The sequence below is a fragment of the Pipistrellus hanaki genome (genome assembly GCF_964339955.1).
Source record: "Pipistrellus hanaki genome assembly, chromosome: 4".
NCBI classification, from domain to species: Eukaryota; Metazoa; Chordata; class Mammalia; order Chiroptera; family Vespertilionidae; genus Pipistrellus; species Pipistrellus hanaki.
This window is the reverse complement of record NC_140506.1, coordinates 44,913,885-44,934,041: the sequence shown is the minus strand read 5'-3', so window position 1 is coordinate 44,934,041 and position 20,157 is coordinate 44,913,885. Positions and strand designations below refer to the sequence as shown.

The window sequence follows — 20,157 nt, the reverse complement described above, 5'->3', positions numbered from 1 at the left end:
AAGAGAAAATAACTAAATACTCACATACGTATGGGAACCCTGTGCACATAAGAGAGTCTGAGACCCTGCGGAGAAGAGAGGTTGAGAGATAGAAATGGGAACTGAGACACCATATGTCAGACATCCTGAGCTAGGGATAAGGTGAAGTGCCCTAGGCCTCAAAAGGACACTGCAGGATGATAAGAAGAGCAGCCCTTTAGTAAGAAGAAGTTTGTCATGCCCTGTAGGTCAGAACAAGTTATCTCTGATCTTCTCTTATGAGCAAGGCCCCTAATTCAAATTCCTCTAGGTAGTCTGTCACAAAAAAAAAAAAAAAAAAATGTTCTGTACTTTCCTAAATCTAAGGTATCAGGGATCATTGTTTTCCCCATTGAAAGGCGCCCTCTAACTCTGACATTTCATTCCCCTGGCAAAAGCCTTCAGTAATTTCCAGGGGTGGGGGGGAAAAGTACCGCTCTGTATGACACAAGTTCTTGTGATATGCAAGTGCCTACACACGTCTGTGGGTAGTTCTGTGGATAAAATAGAATCAGGTACACGTGGGTTCAAATCTTAGCCCTGCTTCAGGTTATGGTTTCTTAGGCAGATTTAATTCTACTATGTGAGACTCAGTTTACTCAGCTATAAAGTGAAGACGGCAATACCTAATTATAGCAATGTTGTGAGAATAAAATAAAAGTAGTGTACTTAGAGTCTCTGGATTATAACAGGACCCCAAAAGGAATATCATTAACAATATCATCACTTCTTTAAGAATAAGACTAAATTAAATAAAATAACTGGCAATGGCTTCTGAAAAGAATTTATTTCAATTGAAATTAAAATTTAAATGTCACTTACTATTTGGGAAAGTGGAGGAACAAAATCAAACGAACCAAAGCCGCACAATGAGAAAGAAAATTGAAATTTCAAGAAATAAGACAACCTTGGAAGCAGGTGGGAGAAGGGCCATTCTTCCTTAGAGGAGGAGAGTCAGTACTTCCATAGTCAAAATAGCCGTATATCACACAGTTAACACGCTCAGCGCCCCGCCTGTGTTGTCTTCCAGGATGGAGGTATAGTGTCAGTCACCGGTGACTGACAGGGTGCTTAACGTTTTTAAAAGTAAAAAAATAAATAAGTTTAAAACCTAAATAAAATATCTTAATTGTCTTATGCCCAAACTGTCTCCTACTTTATTTGCTTCTCAGAATAAAAGCTGCCTTTTCTTTTCAAATCTCTTTTCAAATTTATAGCTCAACTGTTGACTGATCCCCTCTCTTGTTTTGAAACTGTGCACACAGCCGAAGCCGGTTTGGCTCAGGGGTAGAGCGTCGGTCTGTGGACTGAAAGGTCCCAGGTTCAATTCTGGGCAAGGGCATGTACATTGGTTGCGGGCACATCCCCGGTAGGGGGTGTGCAAGAGGCAGCTGGTCGATGTTTCTCTCTCATCGACATTTCTAGCTCTCTCTCTCTCTCTCCCTTCCTCTCTGTAAAAAATCAATAAAATATATATTTTTTTAAAAAAAAGAAAAGAAAAGAAACTGTGCACACAGCTCACTTTTCAAATGTACGTGTTAGGTGGGTTTACTTGTGAATATAGGGCCTATCTTTCCTGTGGATCTGAAAACAAGTTCTGGGAAGATGGTGGGAAGGGGGCATCTTGGGTTCCAGTCCTGGGGAAAACCCTGAGCCTGAGGTTGGAGTCCTCACCCTACCTGCGCTGATGGTCACTCCCTTCCTCCTCCTGCTGGCAGACTGGGAGAACTGGGACTCAAGCCTGTTCCCAACATGTCTGTGGCCTCATTTCTACACCTTCCCCAAGCCATTCTCTACTAGAGAGCTGAAGTAGGCTCATGCTAGGGAAAGAATTAGTACTAACAGGCGCTGGTCAATGGTTTCTTTCCCCGTTTGTCCCAGTCTGTCCACAGAAGGAGATTTAACAAATAAATGTGGTCATCTTGACCCTCAAGGAAATTATCATCTGTAAGCAGGAAAATGTGTCAATGTCCAGCAACAAAGAATGTATGACATCCATGGTACATGTAAGGAGCCAACTCATCCTCCCCTTGGATTCTCATTTCATGGCTACAAATTTCCCCAGGACTCCTTAGAATTATAATCCTCTTGGGGACACAAGGGTGACTACTTTGGGGTTTGTTGTCAGTTTGATTATTCGTTGAATCTCACAGAGAATTTATAACTGACTGTGAACAAAAGAGGTATGTATCCAAAGTATGTCTTTGACTTTTCATAATTACCCCCAAGTAAGTGGTAAGAGGGCACCCTTCCCCATGAGATCCTAATTAACAATGAGGACTAGATGCTAAGAAAATGTTGGGATCACTATGTGTTTTAAATGGAAACAAAACAGCATTCCAACGGTGTTCTAAACCACTTAATTTGGTCTCCTCATTCCCTGCAAAACCGAAGTGGTAAACAACCTTTTCTCCCAGTCGCTTCCTCTCTCATGGCCACCACTGACGCACACATCAGCTGAAGAGAGGCCTCCAAGGATTAGGCCGTGCGCGTTATGCGTAACTTGGCAGCCACTTGTAAACTCCAAAAGGAGTAAATCAAACATCAGTGACCAATTGTGAAGCCGAATTGCTTCCTCTTTTTAATTTTCTCACAACTCTGTTTCAAGTCAGCTTCCCTCCCCCCAAACAGCAGCCAGTCCTGACGGAAGTCTGTTCTCTCAGACTAGCTTCTATTTAGGAATGGCTTATATTGTTGTTCTCAAGCCTATTAATAACTTAGAACAACACATGCTGGACTTTAAACAACACCACCAATATTTTCCTGTGGCATTTTTACTGTGTTTCTCTATGCTCTGAATTCTACCTTTACCTCAAGAATATAAATTCACAAAGTAAAATCATGGGGAATATATACATGATATATTTTCTATAGTTATGCAGTTCAAGATATTTCAATTTCAATGTAGTTTCTCTTTTTCTGAATTTTGTCCCTGGGGCTTACATGATGGGCATAAAAAAAAAACAAAGTGTTGTATTAACATTTTTATATAAGTTTAAGTATTACAATATATAAAGCTATATTGATTTATGCCTTTACGGGTGTTTAACATATGATTGCAGCAGATTGTAGGTGAAGTAGCATTGAAAAAACACTCTATACACAATTAGCTTTTTCGTTATTTGTTCACTTGAACAAAAAAAAGAGTTCACTGGGGTTGTTTTGAGGAATTGTTCTTTAAAATATGAAATAGCGCCGAAATTGGTTTGGCTCAGTAGATAGAGCGTCAGTCTGTAGACTGAAAGGTCCCAGGCTCGATCCCCAGTGAGGGGTGTGCAGGAGGCAGCTGGGTGATGTTTCTCTCTCATCGATGATGTTTCTCTCTATATATATCTCCCTCTCTCTTCCTATCTGTGAAAAATCAATAAAATATATTTTAAAAAATAAATAAGTAAAATAAAATATGAAATAGCTATTTATCTTAATGCATAATGATTGACTCAATTACTATGAAGTATTACCACTGCATCAATAAAAAACAAAAAATAAAAAAGCTGAAACCTCTGTAACACCTTACAGAATAGAGACTTCTGTTTTTTATGAGCAGTTAGTACAGAACTGGGTACATTGGCCTCTTCAGATTAGACTATAGAAAACATTTCTAAGAAATATGCTCATAAGACATGAAAATGTATCTGTAGCACCCAAATTCTTATCCTAGAAAAACCTATAAAAATTTCTAGTTTCTGTTGCTTCCCCAAATATGAGTTCTTCTCAGCCCTGGTCACCACTCTCCATCTCTCCCAGGTCTACAGCAGAAGTAATTCTCACCACCAACCCTTCACCAGTTGAAGGTCCCAGGAGTCTTGCAAAATACACGGAAGATAATCCAATGCGGAGCAATTCTTTTTCATCACAAATCTTGCCAGACACAGCCCATTCCTTTGCCTTTACTAATGTCTGCACTTTAATTACCTGTAGATTTTGCATGGTAAAGACTTCTCATCTTTCAAGATAGCTTAAGCATTCTCATCTCTATAAAGATTTTCTTGACCCCACCCTTATAATTAATAACTCACTTTTTTTTTCCCCACTGTGTGCTACACAGACTGCTACCATATGCCTATTACACTCTATTGTTTTCATTTATTTACATGTTTACTCCATTCCTAGTAGACTACAAGTTGTTCCAGGGTCTGAACTGTGCCCTATTTATCTTTCTGTCAACAGCCTGATATATTACATATGACACTACATATTTATAGAATGGGAACAATAGATGGCTGTTGTAGGCTACCACAAAAACGTCAGAAAATTATTTTTACTTTTTCTTTTTTTTTCTTTTTTTCTTTTTTACCTAAAGAATAAGCAGAGTTTTCTGCTGTTCTGATTAAGACTGGAAACAGGAGTTGGAAGACAGACTTGCTTGTCCTCATCTGACTTTTCTATCCTATATAATAAAAGGATAACATGCAAATTGTCCTCTCGGGAGTTTGGTCAAGACCTCGGGAGTACAATTGCTATATTTGACATGCATGGAACACCAGGATGACATGCACGGAACACCAGGATGATATGCACGGAACACCTGGGAGAGGCACAGAACACGGCAGCGACCAGAGGTGATGGAGGGAAGGAGGGAAAGAAGAGGTGGGGAGGCGGGGAAACAGGAAACCTGATGGGCCCTGATCACCGGCCAGGCCTAGGGACCCTGCCTGTGCAATAATTTCATGCACTGGGCCACTAGTATTCACATAAGAGTCTTCAATAAATAACCCTGACAGATATTTTCAAAAGAGCAATTCCCAACTCTGTAGAGTTGAAGGTTGCTCAAGTGTGGATTGTTTGTATAAGATAGGCCATTTTCATGGGGTCACACGAATATCTAGTGAGTTAAGAGTAATGATGACCTGATCTGAGTTAAAACAGTGACAATCCAGCTATGCTGATTTCCTCTGGCCTTTGAACCTCTGTGGAGTGAAGAAAATGCTTATATTACCATCTAAAACAAATATTTATGGAACACTTCTCTAGGCAGATTCAAAGGAGCAAAGAAAATTAACCAGTACTTTCACTTTTTGTCTCAAGATTTCCAAGGTACAAAAAATATACTTTTTGAATATATATATCTTTAAAATTTTGTTTTTGGAGGAAATGGGGTTTTGTGATTGTTGTATCTCATTAACTCACTTGCTTTCAAAAAAAAAAAAATCAGACATTGTAATTAATGCTTTTGGCTACTCATAAGTTAGAACGTATGGTACCAGGTATAACAAACCCAGCAACTAACAGCACATTAACCATAATTATAAACATGGCACAAACATGGAAGATTATTTACTATGTATAAACATATGCCGTAATGACAGCATACTATCAATTTTATAGCCTTGTTATTTATATCTTTAGCTTAATGGCTGTGTATTAATTACTTTGGCACTATAGGCATTTACTAGTTAACTATTTATTAGAATTAGCTATCAAAATTAGTTATCTATCTTGAATGTCTATACTCAATCTTAACACAAATGTTATTACTATGGAATATTAGAAAGATCTCAGTTAACTAAACTTTTTGTGTATACTCCAAAAATTGTTCTATCATCTCTAACCTTGCTTCTCAACAAGAAGCTAATACAGCTGCTTTAAGAGCCAAATCTCTATCCCCACGTTATGTTTATAAGGTTCAGAAACCTTCTTGTTTGCTATTCAACCCAATTGTAGGAGCATCAACCCAAACTCAGGAAGCTGATTTCCAGAGTCTGCCTCTCACCTCAATGTGCATCTCACCTCTCTCCACCCACCAACCCACCCACCACCATCCTTGAGCCCTTGTTTGTGTCCAGGGTCTTCTGAAGAGGGGAGAGCCATGTAACACAGGCTCCGGGAGCAGCAAGGGTTTCCTTGGAAGTTCCCCATCAGAAATCAGACCGTGTTTTAACACGAAGAAAAATTACAAAGCACAGTGAGGGCCCATGATAACCAGATTGAGTGCTAAATGGACTGTGGTGGATGGCTTGGAATCTTAACTTCTCTTTATAACTATTTTTTTCTGGAAAAACGAATTCTGAATTGTACATGTTTAAATTATAAGTCAGGATTTTTAATGCAATTTGTTTATAAGTAGTACACCATGACAGCATTACAATTCTTTACGAATATGACTATCTTTCTAAAGTTTGATTTTTCTTGAAGGAATTGAATATATCAAAAGGGCACATTTTCTTGAGAAATGACGATAAATTAGTTTTAAATTGCTGAAGGATGTTTTTGTAGGGGCAAGCCTACAATTTCCTTTCACCTCCTTGCTTTTCTCATTATTTTAACCAGTTTTTATTGAAAATCTAGTATGTGCCAAAAAAGCTTTTATGGGTTCTAGAAACCAGCAATGGACAAAACAGGCGATTCCTGATCTAATGGAGTTTACATTCTAAGAGGTGGGAAGAAGGGAGTAAGGAAGGGGACAGAATGTAATAGAGGAATAAAAGATTTCAGAGACTGATAAATAACATGATTTAAATATAACAGTGATGTGAAATTCATGGAGGCTCTTCTGGGGTGATAATATGTGAGCTAAGTGTGAGTGAGGGATGGATGAATGAATATATAAATGAGCAAAACACTGGTGCAGAACTTTCCAGGCTTAGGGATTAACTGAATCCAGGACCCAGGACCAGAAGGAGGTGGCAGGTTTAAGGAACTGAAAAGTGTGCATTGTGGCCGGTGCTGGGTGAGTAGGGAAAGATGGTAGGAGGTGAGATGAAAGTAGGCAGGGATGGTCCTCAAGGGTCTGCTGGATAGAGTTAGAAGTTCCTTTTTTTTATCTGCAATAGGGAGTCACTGAAGATTTTTTTGTTTTTTGGGGTTTTTTTTAGGTGGGAGAATAGCTTGAGTTGATTTCATCTGTAAAAGGTCAGCTATGGTGCTGAAAAGATAATAGATTAAAACTATGGGCAACTAGTTGGGAGGCTACTTACTATAGAAGACAGAGAGCTTAAAGAAGCATAATAACAGTAAAGACTGATAGAAAGGGACACAACTGGGGTATAGTCTAGAAGCAGAGAGAGAAAATGCATTTAATTCCCAAACATGGTTAACTCTATGCATAATTTAAAAGGAAATCTACCCTGCCAAGACCGGTTTGACTCAGTGGATAGAGCATCAGCCTGCGGACTGAAGGGTCCCAGGTTCGATTCAGGTCAAGGGCACATGTACCTTGGTTGCGGGCACATTCCCAGTGGAGGGTGTGCAGGAGGCAGCTGATTGCCGATTCTCTCTCATTGATGTTTCTAACTCTCTATCCCTCTCTCTTCCTCTCTGTAAAAAATCAATAAAATATATTTTTAAAAAATAATTTAAAAAAATAAAAGGAAATCTACCCTAAAAAGTTTTGGAAATATGCAAAAGTGAGAATATGAACTCAGAGGGGGACTTTCATTTAACTTTGATTTCTGTCTTCCAGAAAGGACTAAGGCATAAATGGTTGGGTTGGGGCTTAGAGCTGAGGTCTGGGTTGCTATGGAATTTTACAGCTTCCGTGCCAAATCCTGTACAATCAGTTGCACATGCCGTTTTCTGCAGACAAAATCTGGCCACAAAATTCATTTGATTGTTGATATGTGGCATGTAAATTTCAATTTGGCAATAACATTCACCCTTAAAACCAAAACACAGAGCCTGAAACCAAGTCCCTCCCCATTCCTGGCAGAACACAGAGTATATGTTTCTGAGAGATAGGATCCAAAAAGGGCTCTGCCAGAAAGGTGGTTCGAGATTGCACTCAACCAGCACGTCTCTAAGAAAGGTCTCTTTGCTTTTAGAACTGCTGCTATTTTGGCCCTCATACACCTTTGGCACAGAATATGATATAAAGAGAATAGTCTCTTTGCTCAGGAACTTAAAGCTTATCTAGGCAGACAGGCAACTAAGACCTCTGTTGATAGGTAGAGCAAGCCTCTAAAACTCAAGGGCACAACTTCTTGGGAATTACAGACATCTATGGAAATGTAAAATTCAATTTTGTAAGGGCCACTCATAAAATACTTCACAAAAGGAAGCAAGATGCCAGAGAGCTAAAAACAGAGATCAAAGGCAGGCCTACTAACATGGTTAGTACAGTAATAATGTTAATTATACCTCAATAAAGCTAGAAAAACATCTATCTAATAATAGAGGAATATGCAAATTTTCCAGGGCACCATCATAGTAACAGTAATGACCAGCAGGCTGCATGGGACGACCAGGTTGGCAGGGGGGTTAAGTGATGGCCAACCAAATGACTAAACAGCTGGCTGCATGGGGCAACCAGGCCAGCAGGGGGGTTAGTGAGGGACAACCAAACGACTGAACAGCAGTCAACTAGGCCAGCAGGCCAGCAAAGGGGGGGGGGGGGGCAGTTGGTGGCAACCAGGCCAGTGGGGGCTGGGGGAGAGCAGCTAGGGACGATCAGGCAGGCAGTTAGGAGCCAGCAGTCCCGGATTGTGAGGGGGACCCCTAGGATTGGGCCTAAACTGGCAGTTGGACATCCCCCAGAGGGGTGTCCCCAATAGGAGAGGGTGCAGGCTGGGCTGAAGTGACCCCCCCCCCCATGCATGAATTTCGGGCACTGGGCCTCTAGTAAATACATAATATTGACGATTGTGATGGGTACACAACTCTGTGAGTATATACTAGCAACCATTGAATTACATATTTTAAGTGGGTAAAATGTTTGTGTGAATTATATCACAACAAAGTTTTTACAAAACACACACAACTATCTGCAAGAGACCATGCTGTTATGCTCCATGGAAATGGAGAAAAAAAGTCACCATTGAGGGATTGGAAGGTGTCCTTCAAAGAGGGGTGGAAGGGAAATAAAGGCTTTGGAGTCAAGAGGCTATTTGATATGGGCAAGTGATGAAACCTTTTGAGGTCTCAGATTTCTCATGTGCAATAGAGGCAATGATAATACTGATTATCTCACAGTGTATTGCAAGGATGATATGGAATTACACACATCAGTTGCTTATGGTACTCTTTAGCAGTACTTCATATTTCATTAAATAATGTCTCTATTTTTAAAATACATGTCTATTTCAAATTTCGACTGTATACACATGTAGAAGCTCACACCACATACACACGTAAATATGTACATATAAACACATTTTTTAAAGATGTTTTATTGATTTTTATAGAGAGAGGAAAGGTGAGGGAGAGAGAGATAGAAACAGCAATTGGCTGCCTCCTGCACACCTCCTATTGGGACTGAGTCAGCAACCTGGGTGTGTGTCCTTACTGGGGGGTCAAACTGGAAATCTGTAGTGCATGAGATTACACCCAACTAACTGAGCCACTCCAACCAAGGCCACACATAGTTCTTTAAAAATAGGTACAGGTTCTGATGGGGGAAATCAGTTGGTTAGAGCATAGTCCCAATACGCCTAGGTTGCTGGTTTGATTCTGGTCAGACACATGCAAGAATCAACCAATGAAATTCATAAATAAGTGAAATGTTTCTCTCACTCCTCTCTCTCTAAAACAAATAAATTAAAATAAAATAGGTATGGCAAAAGTAACTTTATTGTTACATGGGAAAAACACAATAATCTGTACTAATAAAAGCGTAATATGCTAATTAGACCAGACAAATGACCTTTTGGATGTCATTCCAGATGTTTGTCATTCCAAACAAAGCCACAGTGGCAGAGGCTGAGGCAGAGGCAGTTAGTGGCGATCAGGAGGCAGTGGAGCAGTTAGGGGCAATCAGGCAGGCAGGGAAGCAGTTATGGGGTGATCAGGTTGGCAGACAGAGTTAGTTAGGGGGTGATCAGGTTGGCAGGCAGAGGTGGTTAGGGGCTATTAGGACAGCAGGGGAGCAGTTAGGGACATCAGGCAGACAGGCAGAGATGGTTAGGGGCAATCAGGCGAGTGGTTAGGAGCCAGTGGTCCTGGATTGTGAGAGGGATGTCCCGGATTGGAGAGGGTGCAGGCTAGGCTGAGGGACCCTCTTCCCTCCCCCCCTGTGTATGAATTTCATGCACTGGGCCTCTGGTAAATAATAATACAGGAATAAATAGTGTTTCATGTACTCACAACTGTAAACCTACTTTTATACTACTGTGTGTGTGTGTGTGTGTGTGTGTGTGTACTTTGTATATTTTCAATTATTAAAATTCTAAGTTCAATCAAAGCAATAAAGACACAAACTTGGAAAATATCAAGATTGGGAAGAATTCTTATTTGAAAAACAGAAACAAAGCAAAATGAATATAGTGCCTACAGACAATGCAAACCAACATAAAAATCTTCCTGGGGCAGGAAAGCTAGGGAGGTATGGAAATAGCCCTGAGAGAGCCCACTACTTTAAAAGGGTGGGGCTGAAAAAAAAACTGTTACCTCTCTTGCAGTTGATTTAAGAAAACCTCAAGAACTTGGTTCTCCCGAAGGCATTAGGAAGCATTTGACTCGGAGCAGAGCCTCAGGGGCCTCTGCCATGTCACATGCAGGAGGAGTCATCCTTGCCCTCCTTGGCCCCTCCTCCCCCATGCCTGTGTCTTGAGCTTTTTGAACATGATCTATTATCCTCTCAATAACACTGCAAGGCAGGCATTCTTATTGTTTTTCCAAAGTCTTTTCCCATGCAGCTCAGGGATATTACCCCAGCTGTCCTTCTAATTCCAAACCCAGGATTCTCTCTCCCACAGTCCACATGACGTAAAGTTCTTTAGAGCTATCATTAAACATTCACAAAAACAATTTTTTTCACATGCTGATTTTTCCCTAGTTAGGAACATCAAAAGGAGCCTTTAAAAAGTCAAGGATAGTTTATGTTTCTGAGGCTGCAATAAAAGATTCCAAACTGGTATTTTCTGGTAAAGTCTGGATTTGCCTCACAAATTTTCCTGGTAACAAAGCCATGTTGCAAACATGATAATGTCACTGTAGCCTCATTCAGAATATTACTCACTCTTTCTGTTGCTTTGCTACTTCAGCACTTGGGAAAGTTTGAATTTCCCAGTAGTGTGACCATGGTACTATTTTTGTATCTTCAGCGGCCACTTATTTTCAATTTAGTGAGAGCAGTCTATGTTGAACTGAATTCTGATAGCTTGTTTAAAAAAAGAAGCTGGGTTTTATTCTTAAAATATTTTAAGAATGACAAATTTTGATAAATAAAAAAATGCGTACTTAAGAAAGCAAAAATAAAATACATTATTTCTTCTGAAATTCAATACTTTGTTCAATATTCAAGTTTCATTCCATTTTAAATACCATTATTGCCTTAAGTCCTCAAAGCAAATACTTATGACTATCAAAATATTGACATTTGGGGTTGTAGAAAGGATTATACACTTGAGAATCACTTTTAATGAAGTAAAAAGTTACACATTTACTTCATGATTGGTTGCCAAGTTCACATGAAATTCAATAATAATAAAACCATAAAAATTATGGTCATCAAGGAAATTTGGATTTAATTTTCTCCTCCATATAACATGCTTAGGTCAGGCACAATAGCAGGGTGCCACTTGCCTGCTAAAAAAAAAATTAAAAGCAATAAAAAATATAAATAAAAATGTGGACCAAAGAGAAATTTACTAATTCCTAAAACCCTTGCCGCAAACTTCTATAGAAAGTTCTCTATCAAGAAGAGAAAAATACCAATTAAGGCCGAAACCGGTTTAGCTCAGTGGATAGAGCGTCGGCCTGCGGACTCAAGGGTCCCGGGTTTGATTCCGGTTTTAAGGTGATGTTTCTAACTCTATCTTTCTCCCTTCCTCTCTGTAAAAAAATCAATAATATATGTATTTTTTTTTTAAATTAAAAAAGAATACCAATGAAGGGTGCTGGGGCAGGAGGTGAGGAGACCTGCCCCTCAGTCGGTGGTATTGAAAGTTCCAGTGTCCGACTTCCCTTCAGCTTCTTAGGATCAGAGGTGCCAGAGTTTCCCTCTTCCTGTGCCCTCAGTGTCCCCTTCCTCCACTGCCCAAGTTTTCTCAGGTGTGGTCTGACACAGCCTCTGCCATTTCCTCCCACTCACTCTGGAACCTTTTATGTCTGATGTCCATCCTCTCTCTCCGACGTCTCCAGTGGCCTTTCTCTTGCCAAAAGGACCAGCTCTTACTGATGCTAAACCTTCCATTTGAAATATTTTTTTTCCTTGGCCTTGGAAACTTAAATGACACTTTAATTATTTCCTTCTCCTTCCATCCTTCCATTTGAAATCTTTTTTCTCCCTTGGCCCCAGAAACTTGAACTACGCTTTAATTATTTCCTTCTTGTTCCACATGGCCCTGTGTTTTAAACACACAGGTTTTGGAGCCAGACAAACTTGGATTCAAATCCTTCTTCAGGCCACAATATTCCACCTATCAAAGTCAGTGCCGGTACCTGAATGGCTCATAGTCCCATTTTTTTTCCATCTGTAAGTCAGGAATGATAGCAGTCCTCACCTATGTAGTTGTTATAAGGAGTAAATAGGACAACACATATAAATCACTTCTGTGTGGTAAAGCAAGCCCTTGATGACATTATCTATGAGTGTTCTGAAATCACAGGTTCTTTATACAACTTGTCTCAACGAACCAAGTTTACAGTGTCAGGACCTTCAGGGTTATATAACCAACATCTAAATCACTAGCTTAAATGTGCTATAGAAACCTTAAACCCCAGATACCCAAAACTGCACGTCTCCCTCTCCACCTATGAAACCTTCTGGCCTTCTCTGTGGAACTCAAATGAAACCACAGGTTTCATTCCCGTTAAAACAATCACCCTCTTTTGGTGGCAGAGTAAATCTTAATTCTGATTTATGAGGCAGCATAGCATTGTGGTTAAAAGGCGAGGGCTGAAGCATGGCTACGCATGTTCAAAACCGGTTCTGTCACTACCAGGTGACCTGAGACAAGTCACTTAAACGCTTTGTGTCTTGATTTCCTCATCTGTAAAACAGGCAGAATAGTACCTACCGCATCTAATGCTCAGTAACTATTATAGTAATGTTTATTAAATAAGATTCACAACGTGGACTTTTTACTACTTTAAAGAGAGACGTGAAACTGCAAACGTTTTACAGAGCAAAACAGGCTTATTCGTTCCTATTTCTTCCTTGGAATTTTCAGGGCCATAAACTTTGTCCAAGCTAACAACCCACCACAACCAGGTGATGATAAAAGCTGTCCTCCCCGCCCGGATCTCCCTAATTCCGGCCTCTCCTCTAATTCCTTTTTCATTTAAGCCTCAAGAACACTCTTTCCATACCCTTTTCACACTGTGCCTTTTGGGGCTATCTCCCTCGGTGACTCCCCTAGGTTCTCAGACAGCAATCGCCTGCCCTGGAGCGGGCTTACCCATCTCTCTGTGCACACGCACAGGCCTCTCATCAGCAGAACTCCCCAGGCTCGCTATGCAGTCCATGTCTTCATTCTTACACTTTTTCCTGCCCAGAATGTGCCACCCTCTAAGTCTTCAAATCTTATGTATCCTTCAACAGCCAGCTCAGATCCCACAGCCCCACGGGGCCTTTGCAAGCGGAGGCCCCCACCCTCAGTGTATGGAGCACCACACCAGGCACAGAGAACTGGAGATCTGCATCTGGTTACACAACTCCTGGTTCTACTCCTGAGGTTGCTGTTTTCGACTGTCGTCCACATGCTTCATGGTGCTTATCTCGCCTCGTATTTCCCATTGCACAATCTCGAAATTGATGAAGTGAAAGTGGCTGAGTTCTTGGATGCATGATGATCCTCACCTGGGATAAGGTGGACTTGCTCAATTTTTTGTTTGTTTTCATTTCATTGCTGTATGATTAAATGGGCATTCATGATCATGATTGCGATAATATTTAGGCTACATTGATGAGCATACCTCTATTAGAGTAAAATACTTTAATAACTTTGACTTAAATGCATATTCCTATCTGTGTGCAGAGGGCTCCTTAGCCATGTTCAACAAATTAATCTTTACATGAAGAAAAGAGACAAATAAATAAAGGCCTTATGTACTTAGTGCCATTAAAGTGGAGCATTCACAGTTCTTTATAAGAAAGAAAGGACTTGGGGGTGGGAGGCTCATTATACTTTCTTTCCTCTGGTTTATTTGATGTCCAAAAACAACACTGAGAAGTCTAAAAAGTGTGAAATGCTGTGAGACCAAAATAGAAGCCTTGTCTGTTCTCTGAGTTGGACATTAGCTCACTTGTCTAAGAACCTTTCCTTTTCTTAGTAAACTGGGGGTGGGGGAGACTTTCCTTCAAAAGGAAAGATACATGTTTATAAATCATTTCAAAGGCAATGATACTTTAAATAAAAGTAAACTGACTTAGGTTTAATGTAATATACAGATGATGTATTACATAATTGCACACTTGAAAACGATCCTACCTAATAAAAGAGTAATATGCAAAAACTGACCATCACTCCAACACACATGTGGTCAAAGATTGCTGCCCCCATGTGGACTCAAGATGGCCACCACAAGATGGCCAGCAGGGGAGGCAAACAGGCCTATAAGGCAGAGCAGTTGTGGGTGATCAAACAAGCAGGGGAGGACAATTGGGACCAGGCCTGCAAGGGACGGCAACTGGGGGTGATCAAGCCTGCAGGGTGGTTAGGAATGACCAGGCCAGCAAAGGAGGGAAGTTGGGGGCAACTGGGCCTGCAGGGAAGGGCAGTTGGGGGGGACCCAGGCCTGCAAGGGAGGTAAGATAGGGGCAAACAGGCTGGCAGGGGAGCAGTTAGGTATCAATCAAGCTGGCAGGGGAGTGGTTAGAGGGTGACCAGGCTGGCAGGCAGAAGTAGTTAGTGGCAATCAGGAATGCAGGCAGGCGAGCATTTGGGAGCCAGCAGTCCTGGATTGTGAGAGGAATGTTCGATCAGGGATGCCTGATAGGATTGGGCCTAAATGGGCAGTAGGACATCCCTCAAGGGGTCCCAGATTAGAGAGGTTACAGACTGGGCTGAGGGACACACCCTCCCATGAACGAATTCCGTGCATCGGGCCTCTAGTATAATTTAATTAACTAATGCCACCCAAATAAATTCAATAAAAATAAAATTAAAAATTAATTAATGTAATTTTTAAAATAATTTTATAGTAAGAAAAATAGTTTGGTAATATGAGTTTAGTAGTAATAATAATAACAGTGCCAGCAGCAGCAGCACAAGGACGAGAGAGACACTTAGTCATGATAGAGTTAACCTACTCTCTTAACAACCGGGATCTGGAAACCCACCCCACACTTGATTCAGTATCTGCATCTTAACAAGAGGCCTACCTTGAAGTTTAGGGCACACTTTTCTAACAAATTTACATCTGCACTAACATGCATACCATCACAAATGTTCTAGTGAATAAAGACCATTTGAGCTGTGTAAGCTCCCAATCCTCAAAGCAAGATTCAATTTTGATCCTTGTATTTGCATCATTTTCCCCCCCTTTCTTTCTTTAAGTAGAAAAAGCAGAAATAGCCCTGGCCAATATGGCTCAGTTGATTGGGCATTGTCCCATGCACTGAAAGGTTGCTGGTTCAATTTTTGTTCAGGACACATGACCTGATTGCAGGCATACCAGAGGCAGCCAATCGATGCTTCACTCTCACATCGCTGTTTCTCTCTCCCACCTTCTCCCTCCCTCAGTTCCTCTCTCCCTCCCTCAGTGCCTCTCTCCCTCCCTTCCTCTGTAAAAATAAAATTTAAAAATCCTTTAAAATATTTTTTTAAGAGCATAAATAATAAAGGACACTCAGGTTAAAAAGTGATTAACCTGAACTTCCAACTAGTCATCAAATTACTGAACATTTTACAATTTCCATCTTGCTCTGCTTCAATCCATAAAAATATGCTTCTTGGATACATGTTTTCTAACCCTTCACACAATGACTTTCTTGGGTTGGCAGTCTCAACAAGAGAGCGCAAGCTGCAGGGAAAGAAACCAGAGGAGTCAGTATTGGGAGGTCACATCTGGCTTCTGGCTTCAGTCACATGCTGTCAGTGATTCTCAAAGAGTCTCAAAAATGCTAGATATTCACAGCTAGAATGACATAACCTGCAGATTAAAGCAGAACCCACTGGCAGGAGTAGCTGAGCAGGATCCTACCTGGGAACAAAATGACATCCCAAAATATTGCAGAATGAGGAAACTGGACAAGATTTACCAACTTGTGCTAAATTCCAGATAATCACTCTCTGAATTTTAAGGCAATTCCCTGTCCCTTCTTGAAGTGAAGGCCTACGTAGCTAAAACTCCTGCACATCCAGTGGCTACCAAAAATTTCTATGTAAGTATTTCAAATTTCAGATATTCAGTGTCATCTGAAGTCAGATGATGTACAGGCTGGCTGATATATATAATCACTTTTACATACACACATTTGCTCTCCAGTTTCAGAAACTGTGCTTAAGCCATGCAAACAAACAAAAGACAGAGGGAAAGAAAACCCCACAAATATTCCACCCTGGTTTGGTTTATTAATCAGAGTAAATACAGTTTTATCTTATCATCATGTTTTCTGTGAAGAAACTTCTGTTCTTTTTTTAGATTTGGAGAATTGCTTTTCCTGACAGAACCCCCCCAGAACCGAAAACCCTGAACTGCAAACTTGTCCTTTGTCCTAGTTGTTTACCAGTCTTATCAGGCACACATGGGTTGGCAATGTGATTCTAAGATAAAAATCCTAAAGATATAATTAGATGTTTTTCCGAGAAACATCTCCCAATGCCGTGAAAATTTGGTTGCTGCTTTTCACTTCATACTTGGAGTGCACGGTCTTATTTCTTGCCACTTAACCATTTTCTCTTAGATAAGTGAGAAATAATAACTTGGCACTGGAAAAAAAAGACATACTTTCAAAGTAAGCAATTCTGAAAATACAGAACTTATCTCAAAAGTCTGTGACTGTCAATAAACCCGATTTTCCATAACACACCTCTTGAGGCTTATAATAGCATAAATATAATGAAAATAATGTCATGCCCTATGTAACTATCAATGATAAATGATAAAAGTTACATTCCAAACCAGTGATATAAAGGCTATCTTGTGCCTTATAGATTCATTAGCTCAACTCTGAACAAAGATGATAAAGATAGAAAGGTAGGAAATCACAAATGTGCAGTTACTCTGTTGCAGAAGAACAGTGAAATAAGTACTGTGAAAACATCTCTTTTTTTTTTTTTTTAACTGAACTCCATCTTTGCTAGAGACTGACAACCAGTTGTGCAAAAAGAAAATCCTCTACTGCCACCTGCTGGCCATTTATAGTCAATGAGTCGCAAAGCAGCTAGAATAACAAACTTCACATTAAAGGAGAAATTGATTTTTAAAGCAGGAAAAATCTTTGGGTTCTTACATATATTTATCCATTTATGAACATCTATAATAAATTTTACATTAAATTATGGACAGATATTACATATCCATTTCTAGAAGTAGAGAATTATAGCCAGAGCGGCAGTGTCCTGACTTCTCAGCGCCTCACTACTGACTCACCGAGGCCCACTCACTGCATTGAAAGAAAGTCATGCTTCCCTTTACCACAAAAGCCATTCAACTTAGTCCTAGGTCAGCAATAAAGATTTGAAACTGAATGGTCTTGGCAGACCTGTCTTGCAGAGAATTCACAACTCAAATACTAGGTCAGCTCAAGAAGGTTCACTCTCTCAGCCAAAAAAAAAAAAAAAAAAAAAAAAAAAAAATCAGAGGCAAAATTCTATATTTTGGGAGACTTCCATAGAGGGAACTTAAAATCTAAGGACGTCAGCATAACTCTGATGGAGAATCCCAAATGAGAGGTCAGCGGCTGAAACTGGATAGAATAGCCCTATTTATAAGAAAGATTCTGTAACTGGAGATATAAACATGATATTAAAATTCTGAAAGGGTGGGCTCAAGTTCCTGCTTCATTTCTTTTTCTGGAGCACTTAACAATTTTACAAAGCCTTTGCTAAAAGGGTTTAAGGGCAACAATTATCCTCTTTAATTTAGAAGGTATTTTTAAAATCAAAGTAGATAAGTATACCGTTTTGATAAAACAGTACTTTTCTATCAACAATATACCAATTCTCCCTGCTAAAAATAAACTATGAAATTTCTTTTAATGTGTTTCATAAATCATAAACTATAGGCTTTTCATGTTTCATCTATTTTTAAAAATATATACTAAAAACTTGGATTTGACTAACCATTTTCTCCAAAATTTACACAAAGCACAATGTGAATTGAAAGGCAATGTCCCAACATATAAATCCTGAGTTTTTCTTTCATTTCCCTAGACATGAGCAAATTTGTCTGCTAGGACACTGTAATTCTATGGTTCTATAATTAAGACTTGTACAAATTCAGCTGCCAAAAAATCACCAGAGTGGGTGGTGAGTACAGCCAAGTAAATGCTAATTATGGAAGGCAGGTTTTCTAAGATCTTACAAGAAGCAAAGGCAAGATCAGACAACTAAGATAGTTACTACGGCAATATAAATAGTCTTGTCAAATTCAATATAAGCCCCACTTTGCTCACAGCTGTTACCTCCCATAGTTCATAGGTACTTAAAAAAAAAATCTGAGAACCTCTGCATGGAATCCAGCACTTAATTTGTCCCCCAAAAATAGAGTTATAAAATTTGCATACATCATTTTCACTCTTTGGACAAAAAAAAAGAAGGAACAGTAGTCCAATGTTCCAGACAATTTTCCATTTTATATCTCAGCTCCACCACTAATATTATTTTTCAAAGTTCTGTTGGAGTTCAATAAAATGCCATTCACATTCTAAAAGAGATTGTGCGAGTCATAAGTGTACAGCACAATAAATGTACCTAAATCAAACACATGCATATAACCAGCACCCAGTCAGGCACCAACATTTTCTGTACTTCAGACGTGCCCCCACCCACCCAGAAAAGAGAAAATTTTATTTTATATATTAAAAAATACCACACAGCTCTCTCAATAACATAATAGAGTGCATTCTGACTCTCTGAGTATGTAATTACAACCTTAAAGTATAAGTGATTACACCTTTTCCTTTTTGCTTTTACAAACATCTATGCCCATCTTTCCCCTTATCAACGAGCTGAACCAGTTACATTAAATGACGGACAGATATTATATATCCATTTCTAGAAATAGAGAATTACAGCCGGAAGGGCACAGTTTCCCGATATCTCTTCTATGAAGGCTTCCTTGACTTTCCCAAAAAAATGACTTAAGTCCTCATCTACATTCAGAGTAATTTGCAAATAGTCTGTGTGTTTACACATATCACACTGAGTTACACTAATTTATGTGTACATCTGCTTTCTAGACGGTATCTCATGGACAGAAAAGGCATTCAGTCTTTTCCTCTGCCTTCTGTGCGTTAAGCTGTACGCTTTAAACTGCATGCTAATGAATGATGTGATGTTTTTCCACACTATTTCTTCTGCCGCAGACATCTGAACAATTTTTCAAAAAGCAATGTTCTACCAAATGGTATTATGTAATATTAAATGAAGCAAAATATACAATCCAGATATTTTAAAGTATATATCACCTTAATACCCTCCATATAAATAATTTGCAAGAGTACATTTTATGCAAACAGACTACCTAACATGTGCTAATTTTAATATACAGTATATGCATATTAGTAATATATGCATATTATGTAGCACATAGAAGTCGACAATACAATGCTTTGTGACAAGCAGCAGCTATTTTCTTGTGAGCAATTATATAATACCTTTCCATTGAAAGTTCACAAATACCCTTTTCAGGCCCAATGCTATCATTTCCTTTTACCCCTCTCCTTCCCCACCCTCCTCCACCAGCAAACTCAATGAGCGTATTTTGACCCATGTGAGGTTGATTATTCTTTACTAGTACACTCAGTTCTGGGCTCCAGAAGAAAAAACATGAACATATCATGAAAGTCAACACTTCCAGAGCTCCTACCTGTGTACCTAAGCTGGCTGCCATCATGTGAGTCAGAAGCTTAGCCGCAAACATGGAATACCTGGCACAGAAGAGATGGGAAAGCACAGCCAGGCAGAGACCTGTGGGAACAAAAACGCCCGTGTGTGGTTTTATAATCCTCGAACAAACGGTAGCGCAGCAGAAAGCACTGGGACAGCAAAGCACATACAGCCTGGAGCCTGCCTCTGCTGCAAAGCAGTCTCTCTGGGAACCATTATGTTGCGATTTTAATTTACCCCATTTTGATTGGCATATAAAGTCTTCACA

General features: G+C 39.7%; 1 protein-coding gene across 1 annotated transcript in view; it reads right to left on the bottom strand.

Annotated features, from left to right (window-relative positions):
- Positions 1-20,157, bottom strand: part of ADGRV1 (adhesion G protein-coupled receptor V1) — a gene marked incomplete at its 5' end in the record, with an annotated part of 423,052 nt that overhangs the window by 205,316 nt on the left and 197,579 nt on the right. The window contains one exon of the mRNA XM_084880847.1: positions 19,870-19,970. Coding sequence (XP_084736973.1) covers positions 19,870-19,970 — 101 coding nt within the window. The remainder of the gene's footprint in view (positions 1-19,869; positions 19,971-20,157) is intronic.